This window comes from Oncorhynchus keta, chromosome 7 (assembly GCF_023373465.1).
Source record: "Oncorhynchus keta strain PuntledgeMale-10-30-2019 chromosome 7, Oket_V2, whole genome shotgun sequence".
Taxonomy (NCBI): domain Eukaryota; kingdom Metazoa; phylum Chordata; class Actinopteri; order Salmoniformes; family Salmonidae; genus Oncorhynchus; species Oncorhynchus keta.
Window position 1 is genome coordinate 20,535,993 of NC_068427.1, and position 12,441 is coordinate 20,548,433.

Sequence of the window (12,441 nt, forward strand, 5' to 3'; positions counted from 1 at the left end):
TTCTTATTGATAGTTATTAAAGATCTGAGCATGCCGCACACAACCACACACAACGTACTGCTGATGAATGAAAGTGACAGGCTGTGCAGTGTTGGCCCACACAGAGGTCCACGGAGCAGAGAGGAATCCCTGTGACAGTAACAGACTGTGCCCATCCCCTCGCATAGCCTCCCCTCCCCTCACTCTGCCCCCTCTGCACTCACTCACTCTGCCCTCCACTCCCCTCCCCACCCTGCCCTCCACTCCTTCACTCTGCCCCCCACTCCTCTCCCCACTCTGCCCCCACTCCCCTCCCCACTCTGCCCTCCACTCCCTCTCTCTGCCCTCCACTCCGCTCCCCTCACTCTGCCCTGCTCTCCCCTCACTCTGCCCTGCTCTCCCCTCCCCTCACTCTGCCCTCCCCTGCACTCCCCCACTCTGCCCTCCCCTGCACTCCCTCACTCTGCCCTCCACTCCCCTCCCCTCTGCCCTCCACTCCGCTCCCCTCACTCTGCCCTCCACTCCGCTCCCCTCACTCTGCCCTGCTCTCCCCTCACTCTGCCCTGCTCTCCCCTCCCCTCACTCTGCCCTGCTCTCCCCTCCCATCACTCTGCCCTGCTCTCCCCTCCCATCACTCCGCCCTCCCCTCACAGACTCTCTCTTTCTCTGTATGTTTGTCTCTCTCTTTGTAAACTTCACACTCTCTCTCTAACCAGCAGCAGATATTCAAACCCAGCGGTTTACAAATTCCATTAATGTCTGTTGACAGTCTACAAACAAGATTTAATTGAATTACTCACAACTGACAGGAACAATAAGGCATGTGTGCTCAGCTTCATATGTTTCTCTCTTTGAAGCAGGCAAGAAATATTGACTGATTCCTGAAATTTGCAGTTCAGAAAATGTACAGTGGGACAAAAAAGTATTTAGTCAGCCACCAATTGTGCAAGTTCTCCCACTTAAAAAGATGAGGCCTGTAATTTTCATCATAGGTACACTTCAACTATCCAGAAAATCACATTGTAGGATTTTTAATGAATTTATTTGCAAATTATGGTGGAAAATAAGTATTTGGTCAATAACAAAAGTTTCTCAATACTTTGTTATATACCCTTTGTTGGCAATGACAGAGGTCAAACGTTTTTTGTAAGTCTTCACCAGGTTTTCACACACTGTTGCTGGTATTTTGGCCCATACCTCCATGCAGATCTCCTCTAGAGCAGTGATGTTTTGGGGCTGTTGCTGGGCAACACGGACTTTCAAATCCCTTCAAAGATTTTCTATGGGGTTGAGATCTGGAGACTGGCTAGGCCACTCCAGGACCTTGAAATGCTTCTTACGAAGCCACTCCTTCGTTGCCCGGGAGGTGTGTTTGGGATCATTGTCATGATGAAAGATCCAGCCACGTTTCATCTTCAATGCCCTTGCTGATGGAAGGAGGTTTTCACTCAAAATCTCACGATACATGGCCCCATTCATTCTTTCCTTTACACGGATCAGTCGTCCTGGTTCCTTTGCAGAAAAACAGCCCCAAAGCATGATGTTTCCACCCCCATGCTTCACAGTAGGTATGGTGTTCTTTGGATGCAACTCAGCATTCTTTGTCCTCCAAACACGATGAGTTGAGTTTTTACCAGAAAGTTATACTTTGGTTTCATCTGACCATATCACATTCTCCCAATCTTCTTCTGGATCATCCAAATGCTCTCTAGCAAACTTCAGATGGGCCTGGACATGTACTGGCTTAAGCAGGGGGACATGTCTGGCACTGCAGGATTTGAGTCCCTGGCGGCGTAGTGTGTTACTGATGGTAGGCTTTGTTAATTTGGTCCCAGCTCTCTGCAGGTCATTCACTAGGCCCCCCCGTGTGGTTCTGGGATTTTTGCTCACCGTTCTTATGATAATTTTGACCCCACGGGGTGAGATCTTGCGTGGAGCCCCAGATCGAGGGAGATTATCAGTGGTCTTGTAGGTCTTCCATTTCCTAATTATTATAGTGGAGTTTGGAGTGTGACTGTTTGAGGTTGTGGACAGGTGTCTTTTATACTGATAACAAGTTCAAACAGGTGCCATTAATACAGGTAACAGGTGGAGGACAGAGTAGCCTCTTAAAGAAGAAGTTACAGGTCTGTGAGAGCCAGAAATATTGCTCGTTTGTTTGTAGGTGACCAAATACTTATTTTTCCACCATAATTTGCAAATAAATTCATTAAAAACCTACAGTGTGATTTTCTGGATTTTTTTTCTCATCTTGTCTGTCATAATTGAAGTGTACCTATGATGAAAATTACAGGCCTCTCATCTTTTTAAGTGGGAGAACACAATTGGTGGCTGACTAAATACTTTTTTGCCCCAATGTATGTATAAGAAGGTATAAAAAAAGTTACTGAAAAATAAGATCAGTGGAATAAGGAGACAGAGAGACGGAACATGCAATAGTTTTTCTCCAGTCTCCACCAGCCATTTGATAACCCTAGCACACACACACACACACACACACACACACACACACACACACACACACACACACACACACACACACACACACACACACACACACACACACACACACACACACACACACACACACACACACACCACACACTCACACACACATGCACACACGAACACAGTCCTTGCACACACACGCACAATAGCAAACACACACACACACACGCACACACAAATGTGAGGACCTACAGACACCAAGGTGTGGCAGCTCAGAGCGATGGCCAACTGAACACAGTCCTTGGGTTGCTGGTGGAGAGCTCCTCTAAAATAGCACAAAGGCTCACATCCACACACCCGACCTCAGTACCAGAACCTGTCAGACAGAGACTGAGTGAGGGCAGGATGACACCCGACCCCAGTACCAGACCCTGTCAGACAGAGACTGAGTGAGGGCAGGATGACACACAACCCCAGTACCAGACCCTGTCAGACAGAGACTGAGTGAGGGCAGGATGACACCCGACCCCAGTACCAGACCCTGTCAGACAGAGACTGAGTGAGGGCAGGATGACACACAACCCCAGTACCAGACCCTGTCAGACAGAGACTGAGTGAGGGCAGGATGACACCGACCCCAGTACCAGACCCTGTCAGACAGAGACTGAGTGAGGGCAGGATGACACACAACCCCAGTACCAGACCCTGTCAGACAGAGACTGAGTGAGGGCAGGATGACACACAACCCCAGTACCAGACCCTGTCAGACAGAGACTGAGTGAGGGCAGGATGACACACAACCCCAGTACCAGACCCTGTCAGACAGAGACTGAGTGAGGGCAGGATGACACACACAACCCCAGAGACTGAGTGAGGACAGGATGACCAGTACCAGACCCTGTTAGACAGAGACTGAGTGAGGGCAGGATGACACACAACCCCAGTACCAGACCCTGTCAGACAGAGACTGAGTGAGGGCAGGATGACACACAACCCCAGTACCAGACCCTGTCAGACAGAGACTGAGTGAGGGCGGGATGAGAGACCAACCCCAGTACCAGACCCTGTCAGACAGAGACTGAGTGAGGGGTACCAGACCCAGTAAGACAGAGACTGAGTGAGGGCAGGATGACACACAACCCCGGTACCAGACCCTGTCAGACAGAGACTGAGTGAGGGCAGGATGACACACAACCCCAGTACCAGACCCTGTCAGACAGAGACTGAGTGAGGGCAGGATGACACACAACCCCGGTACCAGACCCTGTCAGACAGAGACTGAGTGAGGGCGGGATGAGAGACACAACCCCGGTACCAGACCCTGTCAGACAGAGACTGAGTGAGGACAGGATGACACACAACCCCAGTACCAGACCCTGTCAGACAGAGACTGAGTGAGGGCAGGATGACACACAACCCCAGTACCAGACCCTGTCAGACAGAGACTGAGTGAGGGCAGGATGACACACAACCCCGGTACCAGACCCTGTCAGACAGAGACTGAGTGAGGGCGGGATGACACACAACCCCAGTACCAGACCCTGTCAGACCAGACCCTGTCAGACAGAGACTGAGTGAGGGCAGGATGACACACAACTCCAGTACCAGACCCTGTCAGACAGAGACTGAGTGAGGGCGGGATGAGACACAACCCCGGTACCAGACCCTGTCAGACAGAGACTGAGTGAGGGCAGGATGACACACAACCCCGGTACCAGACCCTGTCAGACAGAGACTGAGTGAGGGCGGGATGACACACAACCCCGGTACCAGACCCTGTCAGACAGAGACTGAGTGAGGGCGGGATGACACACAACCCCGGTACCAGACCCTGTCAGACAGAGACTGAGTGAGGGCGGGATGACACACAACCCCAGTACCAGACCCTGTCTTACAGAGACTGAGTGAGGGCAGACAGAGACTGAGTGAGGGCGGGATGACACACACAACCCCAGTACCAGACCCTGTCAGACAGAGACTGAGTGAGGGCGGAATGAGAGACACAACTCCAGGACCAGACCCTGTCAGACAGAGACTGAGTGAGGGCGGGATGAGACACACAACTCCAGTACCAGACCCTGTCAGACAGAGACTGAGTCAGGGCGGGATGAGACACACAACCCCATTACCAGACGCTGTCAGACAGAGACTGAGTGAGGGCGGGATGAGACACACAACCCTGGTACCAGACCCTGTCAGACAGAGACTGAGGTGAGGGCGGGATGAGACACACAACCCCAGTACCAGACCCTGAGTCAGGGCGGGATGAGACACACAACCCCGGTACCAGATCCTGTCAGACAGACTGAGTGAGGGCGGGATGAGACACACACACAATTCAGGATAGATGCAAAGAATTAATTCATGCATTTCTAGCTGGAGTTTAGAGGAGGATGAAAAAATAGAGGCGGAGGGAGTCAAGAGACGCTCCACTCTTCTCTGCTGATTAACTACCAACAACATACTCTACGACCTCTCCATCTTCAGCACTTCTTACCCAGCCCCACCCCTCTTACCCAGCCCCACCCTTCTTACCCAACCCCACCCCTCTTACCCAGCCCCACCCCTCTTACCCAGCCCCACCCCTCTTACCCAGCCCCACCCCTCTTACCCAGCCCCACCCCTCTTACCCAGCCCCACCCTTCTTACCCAGCCCCACCCCTCTTACCCAGCCCCACCCTTCTTACCCAGCCCCACCCCTCTTACCCAGCCCCACCCTTCTTATCCAGCCCCACCCCTCTCACCCAGCCCCACCCTTCTTATCCCCCACCCTTCTTAACCCCCACCCCTCCCACCCAACCCCACCCTTCTTACCCAGCCCCACCCTCCCACAGCCCCACCCCTCCCACCCAGCCCCACCCTTCTTACCCAGCCCCACCCTTCTTACCCAGCCCCACCCCTCTTACCCAGCCCCACCCCTCTTACCCAGTGTGTCTTTGAGGTTCTTGACCAGCGATGCCTTCTTCACCAGGCTGTTCTTGCGCTCCACATAGTTAGAGGGGACGTAGCCTGTCTGGTTGGAGGCGTTCCTCACCCTCCACCACGTCTTGCTGTCGTCCAGCAGGGTGAGCCGCTCATTCTTCCGGATGTCAAGTTCCTGGTCCTGCTGGGCCGTGTAGTCCCACTTGGCTACAACTGTCACCTCCTCCATCATTTTTCATGGAGTCCCCCTGGCAGGGGGGGTGGAAAGGAGAGGGAGAGATGGAAAGTTACACATCGACCCCAAATAAGACGAGAGACAGAAAGACAGAGGGTTGTCTAAATGTTAGCCAAAGCATTAGCCACCTATTATCACGGGAATGTGCGATGAACTGATCTTAATGCTAGAAATAAATTAACGATGAGACAATTATGGTAATGGTGAGATAAGTGTGTGAGAGATTGAAAAAAAAGCACACTAATATACAGAAATCATACTAATGTAAACCTCTCTCCATTTCACACAAGCCAGAATTACGACGTCAGATAAGATAAATCACTACTACATTCACATTAGATCATCAGCTTTACCATCTATCTAACTACAGACCACATCTATCCAATCACACCGCAGGCATGAGGGCACTGCTTAGTGTGTGTGTGTGTATGTGTGAGTGACAGGGATTAAGCATGCTCTATTTCACAGTGCAGGAGAGGAGTCAGGTGAACACAGTTTTACAGCACCACCTTAGCTACTCTGTGTTAGCACGAGAATGTAAATGAAAGTGTGTGTGCACGTATGCGCGCATCCGTACATGTACGTATAGTGCATTCGGAAAGTATTCAGACCTGTTCACTTTTTCCACATTTTTACGTTACAGCCTTATTCTAAAATGGAGGAAAATGTTGTTGTTTTTTTTAAACGTTTGCGAATATATTACAAATAAAAACGGAAAAAATCACATTTACGTAAGTATTCAGTGCTTTGTTCACGCACCTTTGGCAGTGAATACAGCCTTGAGTCTTCTTGGATATGAAGCTACAAGCTTGGCACACCTGTATTTGGGGAGATTCTCACATTCTTCTCTGCAGATCCTCTCAAGCTCTGTCACATTGCATTGGCAGTGTCCCTGCACAGCTATATTCAGGTCTCTCCAGAGATGTTAGATCAGGTTCAAGTCCGGGCTCTGGCTGGGCCACTCAAGGACATTCAGAGACTTGTCACAAAGCCACTTCTGCGTTGTCTTGGCTGTGTGTTTGGGGCGTTGTCCTGTTGGAAAGTGAACCTTTGCCCTAGTCTGAGTTCCTGAGCTCTCTGGGGCAGGTTTTCATCAAGGATTTCTCTGTACTTTGCTCGTTCATTTTCCCCTTGATCCTGACTGGTCTCCCAGCACCTGCTGCTAAACCACATCCCTACAGCATGATGCTGCCACTACCATCCTTCTCCATACCTGACACTTGGAAATCAGGCCAAAGTGTTCAATCTTGGTTTCATCAGACCAGAGAATTGTGTTTCTCATGGTTTAAGAGTCGTTTAGGTGCCTTTTGGCGAACTCCAAGCGGCTGTCATGTGCCTTTTACTGAGGAGTGGCTTCCGTCTGACCACTCTACCATAAAGGCCTGATTGGTAGAGTGCTGCAGAGGTGGTTGTCCTACTGAAAGGTTCTCCCATCTCCACAGAGGAACTCTTGAGCTCTGTCAGAGTAACCATCAGGTTCTTGGTCACTTCCCTGAACAAGGCTCTTCTCCCCCGATTGCTCAGTTTGGCTGAGCGGCCAGCTCTAGGAAGAGTCTTGGTGGTCTAAACTTCTTCCATTTAAGAGCGATGGAGGACAGTGTGGTCTTAGGGACCTTCAATGCTGCAGAAACTATTTGGTACCCTTCCCTAGATCAGTGCCTCGACACAATCCTGTCTCTGAGCTCTATGGACTCCAAGTTGTAGAAACATCAAGGATTATCAATGGAAAAAGCACCAACAAGAACTTAAATCATTGTGAATTCAGCACAATCCCAGGCTGGATGTGCTCAGTCTAACAGTTCTGTGCCGTCAAGCCCTCTGACAGCCTAATGATATTCTCTGGGTCCCACAGTGCCAGTGGAACGAAAAGCTTCCTCACAATTCAGTGTCTATGTGAGAACGTACACTAACGTTCAAAATGTTGGGGTCACTTCGAAAGAAAAGCACATTTTTTGTCCAGTGATCAGAAATGCAATGTAGACATTGTTAATGTTGTAAATGACTATTGTAGCTGGAAACGGCTTATTTTCTAGAATATCTAGGCATACAGAGGCCCATTATCAGCAACCATCACTACTGTGTTCCAATGGCACATTGTGTTAGCTAATCCAAGTTTATCATTATAAAACCCTTTTGCAATTATGTTAGCACAGCTTAAAACTGTTATTCTGATTAAAGAAGCAACACAACTGGCCTTCTTTAGACACTGGACAGAGGAACTCTGCCTAGAAGGCCTGCATCCCAGAGTCCCCTCTTCACTGTTGACATTGAGACTGGTGTTTTGAGGGGCACTATTTAATGAAGCTGCCTGTTGAAGACTTGTGAGGCGTCTGTTTCTCAAACTAGACACTAATGTACTTGTCCTCTTGCTCAGTTGTGCACCGGGGCCTCGCACTCCTCTTTCTATTCTGGTTAGGGCCAGTTTGCGCTGTTCTGTGAAGGGAGTAGTACACAGCGTTGTACAAGATCTTCAGTTTCTTAGCAATTTCTCGCATGGAATAGCCTTCATTTCTCAGAACAAGAATAGACTGCCGAGTTTCAGAGTTTCTAGACATTTTGAGCCTGTAATCGAACCCACAAATGCAGATGCTCCAGATACTCAACTAGTCTAAATAAGGACAGTTTTATTGCTTCTTTAATCGGGACAACAGTTTTCAGCTGTGCTAACATAATTGCAAAATGGTTTTCTAATGATCAATTAGCCTTTTAAAATTATAAACTTGAATTAGCTAACACAACGTGCCATTGGATGGTTGCTGATAATGGGCCTGTGTACGTAGATATATATTTTTTTAATCTGCCATTACCAGCTACAATAGTCATTTACAACATTAACCATGTCCACACTGTATTTCTGATCAATTTGATGTTATTTAAAATGGACAAAAAAATTTGCTTTTCCTTTCTTTTTAAAGGACATTTCTAAGTGATCCAAACTTTTGAACGGTAGAGCTCAACCACTGCAGATGGGAAACTGAACATTCAAATAGATTAAGGAAGCGTTGCCTAGTTAACATGAAACAGCGATGATCACTAAGAGGAAAAAAAGAATGAATGTTCTCCAATAATCAACATTGTCCAACTGTTAAAGGAGAACACTAAAAACGTGTAAAAGTTAACTTGGGATGGGCATTTTAAATGGTTTCACTATAAGAACATCATGAATAATTTTATGATATCCAGATCGTATAAATATTAGGGATTCACGATATATCGGTGAACATATCGGAAATCGACAGATATTAGCTAAAAATGCCAACATCGGCCCGATGTGCAAAACCAATGTCAAAGCTGACGTCCATACCTATATATCGTAAGTACATGACGTAATGACGCCATGTAAAATGTTGCGCTACACGTGCAACACAGCATTCCTAAACTAGCCCACAATTTCTGCTGTGAGGATCGAGCAGTCAACAAGTTGAGCAGTCATTTGAAAGAGTAAGAAAATTTCAGCGAGACAACTCAAAGTTGACATCCATTAATGGCAAGATAAAGCCCTTGACAATCAACCGTTCTCTGTCGTGGGTGAAGTTGGCATTCGCCGACTGGTCAAGCACCGGTACACACTACCAAGTGAGCTATTTTTCAGATGTTGCCTTCCCGGAGTTACACAGTAATAGCGTCACTGATGACATTTGCACCAGCAATGTCAACCCCATGAGCATGCTGAGTCTGACAGCACAGTGGGTCCATGGGGATTTTGTACTGAGCCGTATTGCTCAATAATGTGCTGGTTCTCATACCGCTGCTGCCATTTCAATGGCATTTGGGAACATGTTTGAAACTTGGACACATGAACACACTTCTAGCTCCATTCAAACAACGGACTGGAGAAATAAGCTCATCAACTATGCCTGCAGCAGACGTGATACCCTCTGTCATGGCATTGAAACACCTGCTCAACAAAAATGCAGACACAGACTGTGAACAAGCGATTTGGTGGTATTCTCTCTGCACTGTGTTGCCACCATGCTATGTACAAGGACTGCTACTTCGATGCAGACAAGTGCATACGGCCCAGTACATGACTGGGGCCAAGCTTCCTAAAATCCAAGTCATAGACTGTTTTCTCTGATACCACACGGCAGGCGGTACCGGAGCGCCAAGTCTAGGACCAAATGGCTCCTGAACAGCTTCTACCCCCAAACCATAAGACTTCTGAACAATCAAATGGCCACTGGACCATTACATTGCCCCCCCCCCATTTGTTTTGTACACTGCTGCTACTCTCTGTTTATTATCTATGCATAGTCACTTCACCCCTACCTACATGTACACATTACCTCTAAGCTGTACCCCCGCACATTGACTCGGTACCAGTACTCGCTGTATATAGCCTCGTTATTGTGTTACTATTTATTATTTTTTACTCTAGTTTCTTTAGTGAATAGTTTCTTAACCAACAGTGCAGTTCAAGAAAAGTTAAGGGCTTATAACATTTCACGGTAAGGTTGTACACATGTTGTATTCCGCGCATGTGACGTATAAAGTTTGTTTTGATTTGAAACAGGGTTTACATGAAATGTTACATACATAGCTGGACAAGATGGAAACGGGCACCAAGGAAGAGAAGCCAGGAACAGACAGCTGAAACTTCACTGCTTGACATGCATGATGAAATCCTGGTTGAGAATGAAACAACTGAACAACGAAACAGCAAAGCAAGTAAGGGATAAAAATAGGTTTTACTGGTAATGGGGACATGGGTAAATGCCAACAAAATAACTTTTTGGTCAGCGTGTGTGTAACCTTTATTTAACTAGGGAAGTCAGTTAAGAACAAATACTTATTTACAATGACGGCCTACCCAGGGCAAACCCAGACGATGCTGGGCCAATTGTGTGCCGCACTATGGGACTCCCAATCACGGCCGGAGGTGATACAGCCTGGATTCGAACCAGGGACTGTAGTGACGCCTCTTGCACTGAGATGCAGTGCCTTAGACCGCTGCGTGCATGTGTAACTATTTAACTGTACTGGAACGCTTAAAAGGTTGCTCACATTTTAAATATTGGTTATCGGTATCGTTTTTTGGGGGGGAGGCAAGGAAAATATTGGGTATCAGCCAAAAATGTAATATCGGTGCATCACTAATAATATATATATTCCTTTGCACTTCAATTGGGACTTACTTGAATGACTCAGGAGAGGCACTCTGCTTGTTGTTTCAGTACAGATGGGTGGGGGAGGGGCACAATAGAAGCAGGTGTGTCTCACAAGGAGAGAGAGAGCGAGAGAAAGTAGCCAAACCAACTCGCTCATGTTATCTAGACAAACGTGTTGCTGCAATAGATTAACATCTCATCTGGTAGTGTCTATCTTGACTGCATCAAATCCATGCATAGAATCCAGGCTAGCTACACTATCTAGCTAAATTAGTTAGCCAGCTAGCGAGACTAATGGAGTCTATTTTGTCTGCTCTCACCGCAATCTTGTCTACAACAACTTCATTCATATTAAACAGCCTATCTGTTGGTTGATCCTTGTACCCCTTCTCATTTAGCCAACGTATAATCGTAATTCCATTTGGCATTGATTGGAAATCTCCCACTTCACTTGCCACACATGGAGCCTCTGACGGTAGTGTTGCTTTGCTTGACTCACAATAACTAGATACGTACATGAATAGCCTACCGATACGTATTTTTTAATGGGGTGTTTAATAATAATGTCTAATATCATGGTTTAGCCATGTTTGTAGAAATGTCACATAGACCATTTTATTTTAGACAAACCTGTTTTAGTAAAGTATGCCTATATTTTGTTTCCCAAAAAGTGTTGTTGTTTTTTTAACATAAAGACAAAGCACCAGCAAATCAGCATGTTAATAGAGAAATACTGTACCAATCAAAAGTTGACACCTACTCATTCCAGTCTTTATTTTGACTATTTTCTACATTGTAGAATAATAGTGAAGACATCAAAACTATGAAATAACACATATGGAATCATGTAGTAACCAAAAAAAGTGTTAACCTCTCTAGGGTAGGGGCAGCATTCGGAATTTTGGATGAAAAGCATGCCCAAATTAAACCGCCTGCTCCTCGGGCCCAGAAGATATGATATGCACATAACTGGTAGATTCGGATAGAAAACACTCTAAAACGGTTAAAATCGTGTCTGTGAGTATAACAGAACTGATTTGGCAGGCGAAACCTGAGAAAAATCCATTCAGGAAGTATTTTTGTTGTTGTTGGTTTTGTAGTTCTATTCAATGCCATTACAGTATCCATTGACGTGGGTCTCAATTTGCAGTTCCTATGCCTTCCACTAGATGTCAACAGTCTTTAGAAAGTGTTTCAGGCTTTTTGGATATAAAGAGACTATCGAACAAAAGAAACATTTATTGAGTAAATGAATGTCTTCTGAGTGTCACCATATGAAGATCATCAAAGGTAAGGGATTCATTTTCTCTCTATTTCTGAGTTTTGTAACGCTTCTGCTTGGCTGGTTACTGTGTGTAATAATTTGTCAACTGGGCTATGTTCTGGGCTAGGTATGTTCTGGGCTAGGTATGCTTTCGCCGAAAAGCATTTTATAAATCCGACACCGTGGTTGGATTAACAAGAAGTTTATCTTTAAACCTATGTAAAATATGTTTTGTTTTCTGAATTTTTATAATGAGCATTTCTGTATTTGAATTTGGCGCAATCTCACTGGATGTTGGCAAGATACCCTAGAGAGGTTAAACAAATCAAAATATATTTTATATTTGAGATTCTTTAAAGTAGCCACCTTTTGCCTCGATGACAGCTTTGTACACTTTGCATTGTTGGGGGTCAAAATCCTTGTTCTTGTGTTTTTTGAGGTGGAACAACCCAGTGGGAAAAACAGAATGCTGCTACAGTGTGGGT

At 46.5% G+C, this 12,441-nt stretch overlaps 1 protein-coding gene across 3 annotated transcripts in view; it reads right to left on the reverse strand.

The window, feature by feature from the left end:
• The window catches only part of LOC118386136 (cytoplasmic protein NCK2-like), a 50,905-nt gene that overhangs the window by 11,687 nt on the left and 26,777 nt on the right, over window positions 1–12,441 (reverse strand). For all 3 annotated transcript variants that reach the window (XM_035773594.2, XM_052522192.1, XM_035773595.2), the window contains exon 2: window positions 5,353–5,597. In XM_035773594.2, coding sequence (XP_035629487.1) covers window positions 5,353–5,581 — 229 coding nt within the window. In that variant the 5' untranslated portion in view covers window positions 5,582–5,597. The remainder of the gene's footprint in view (window positions 1–5,352; window positions 5,598–12,441) is intronic.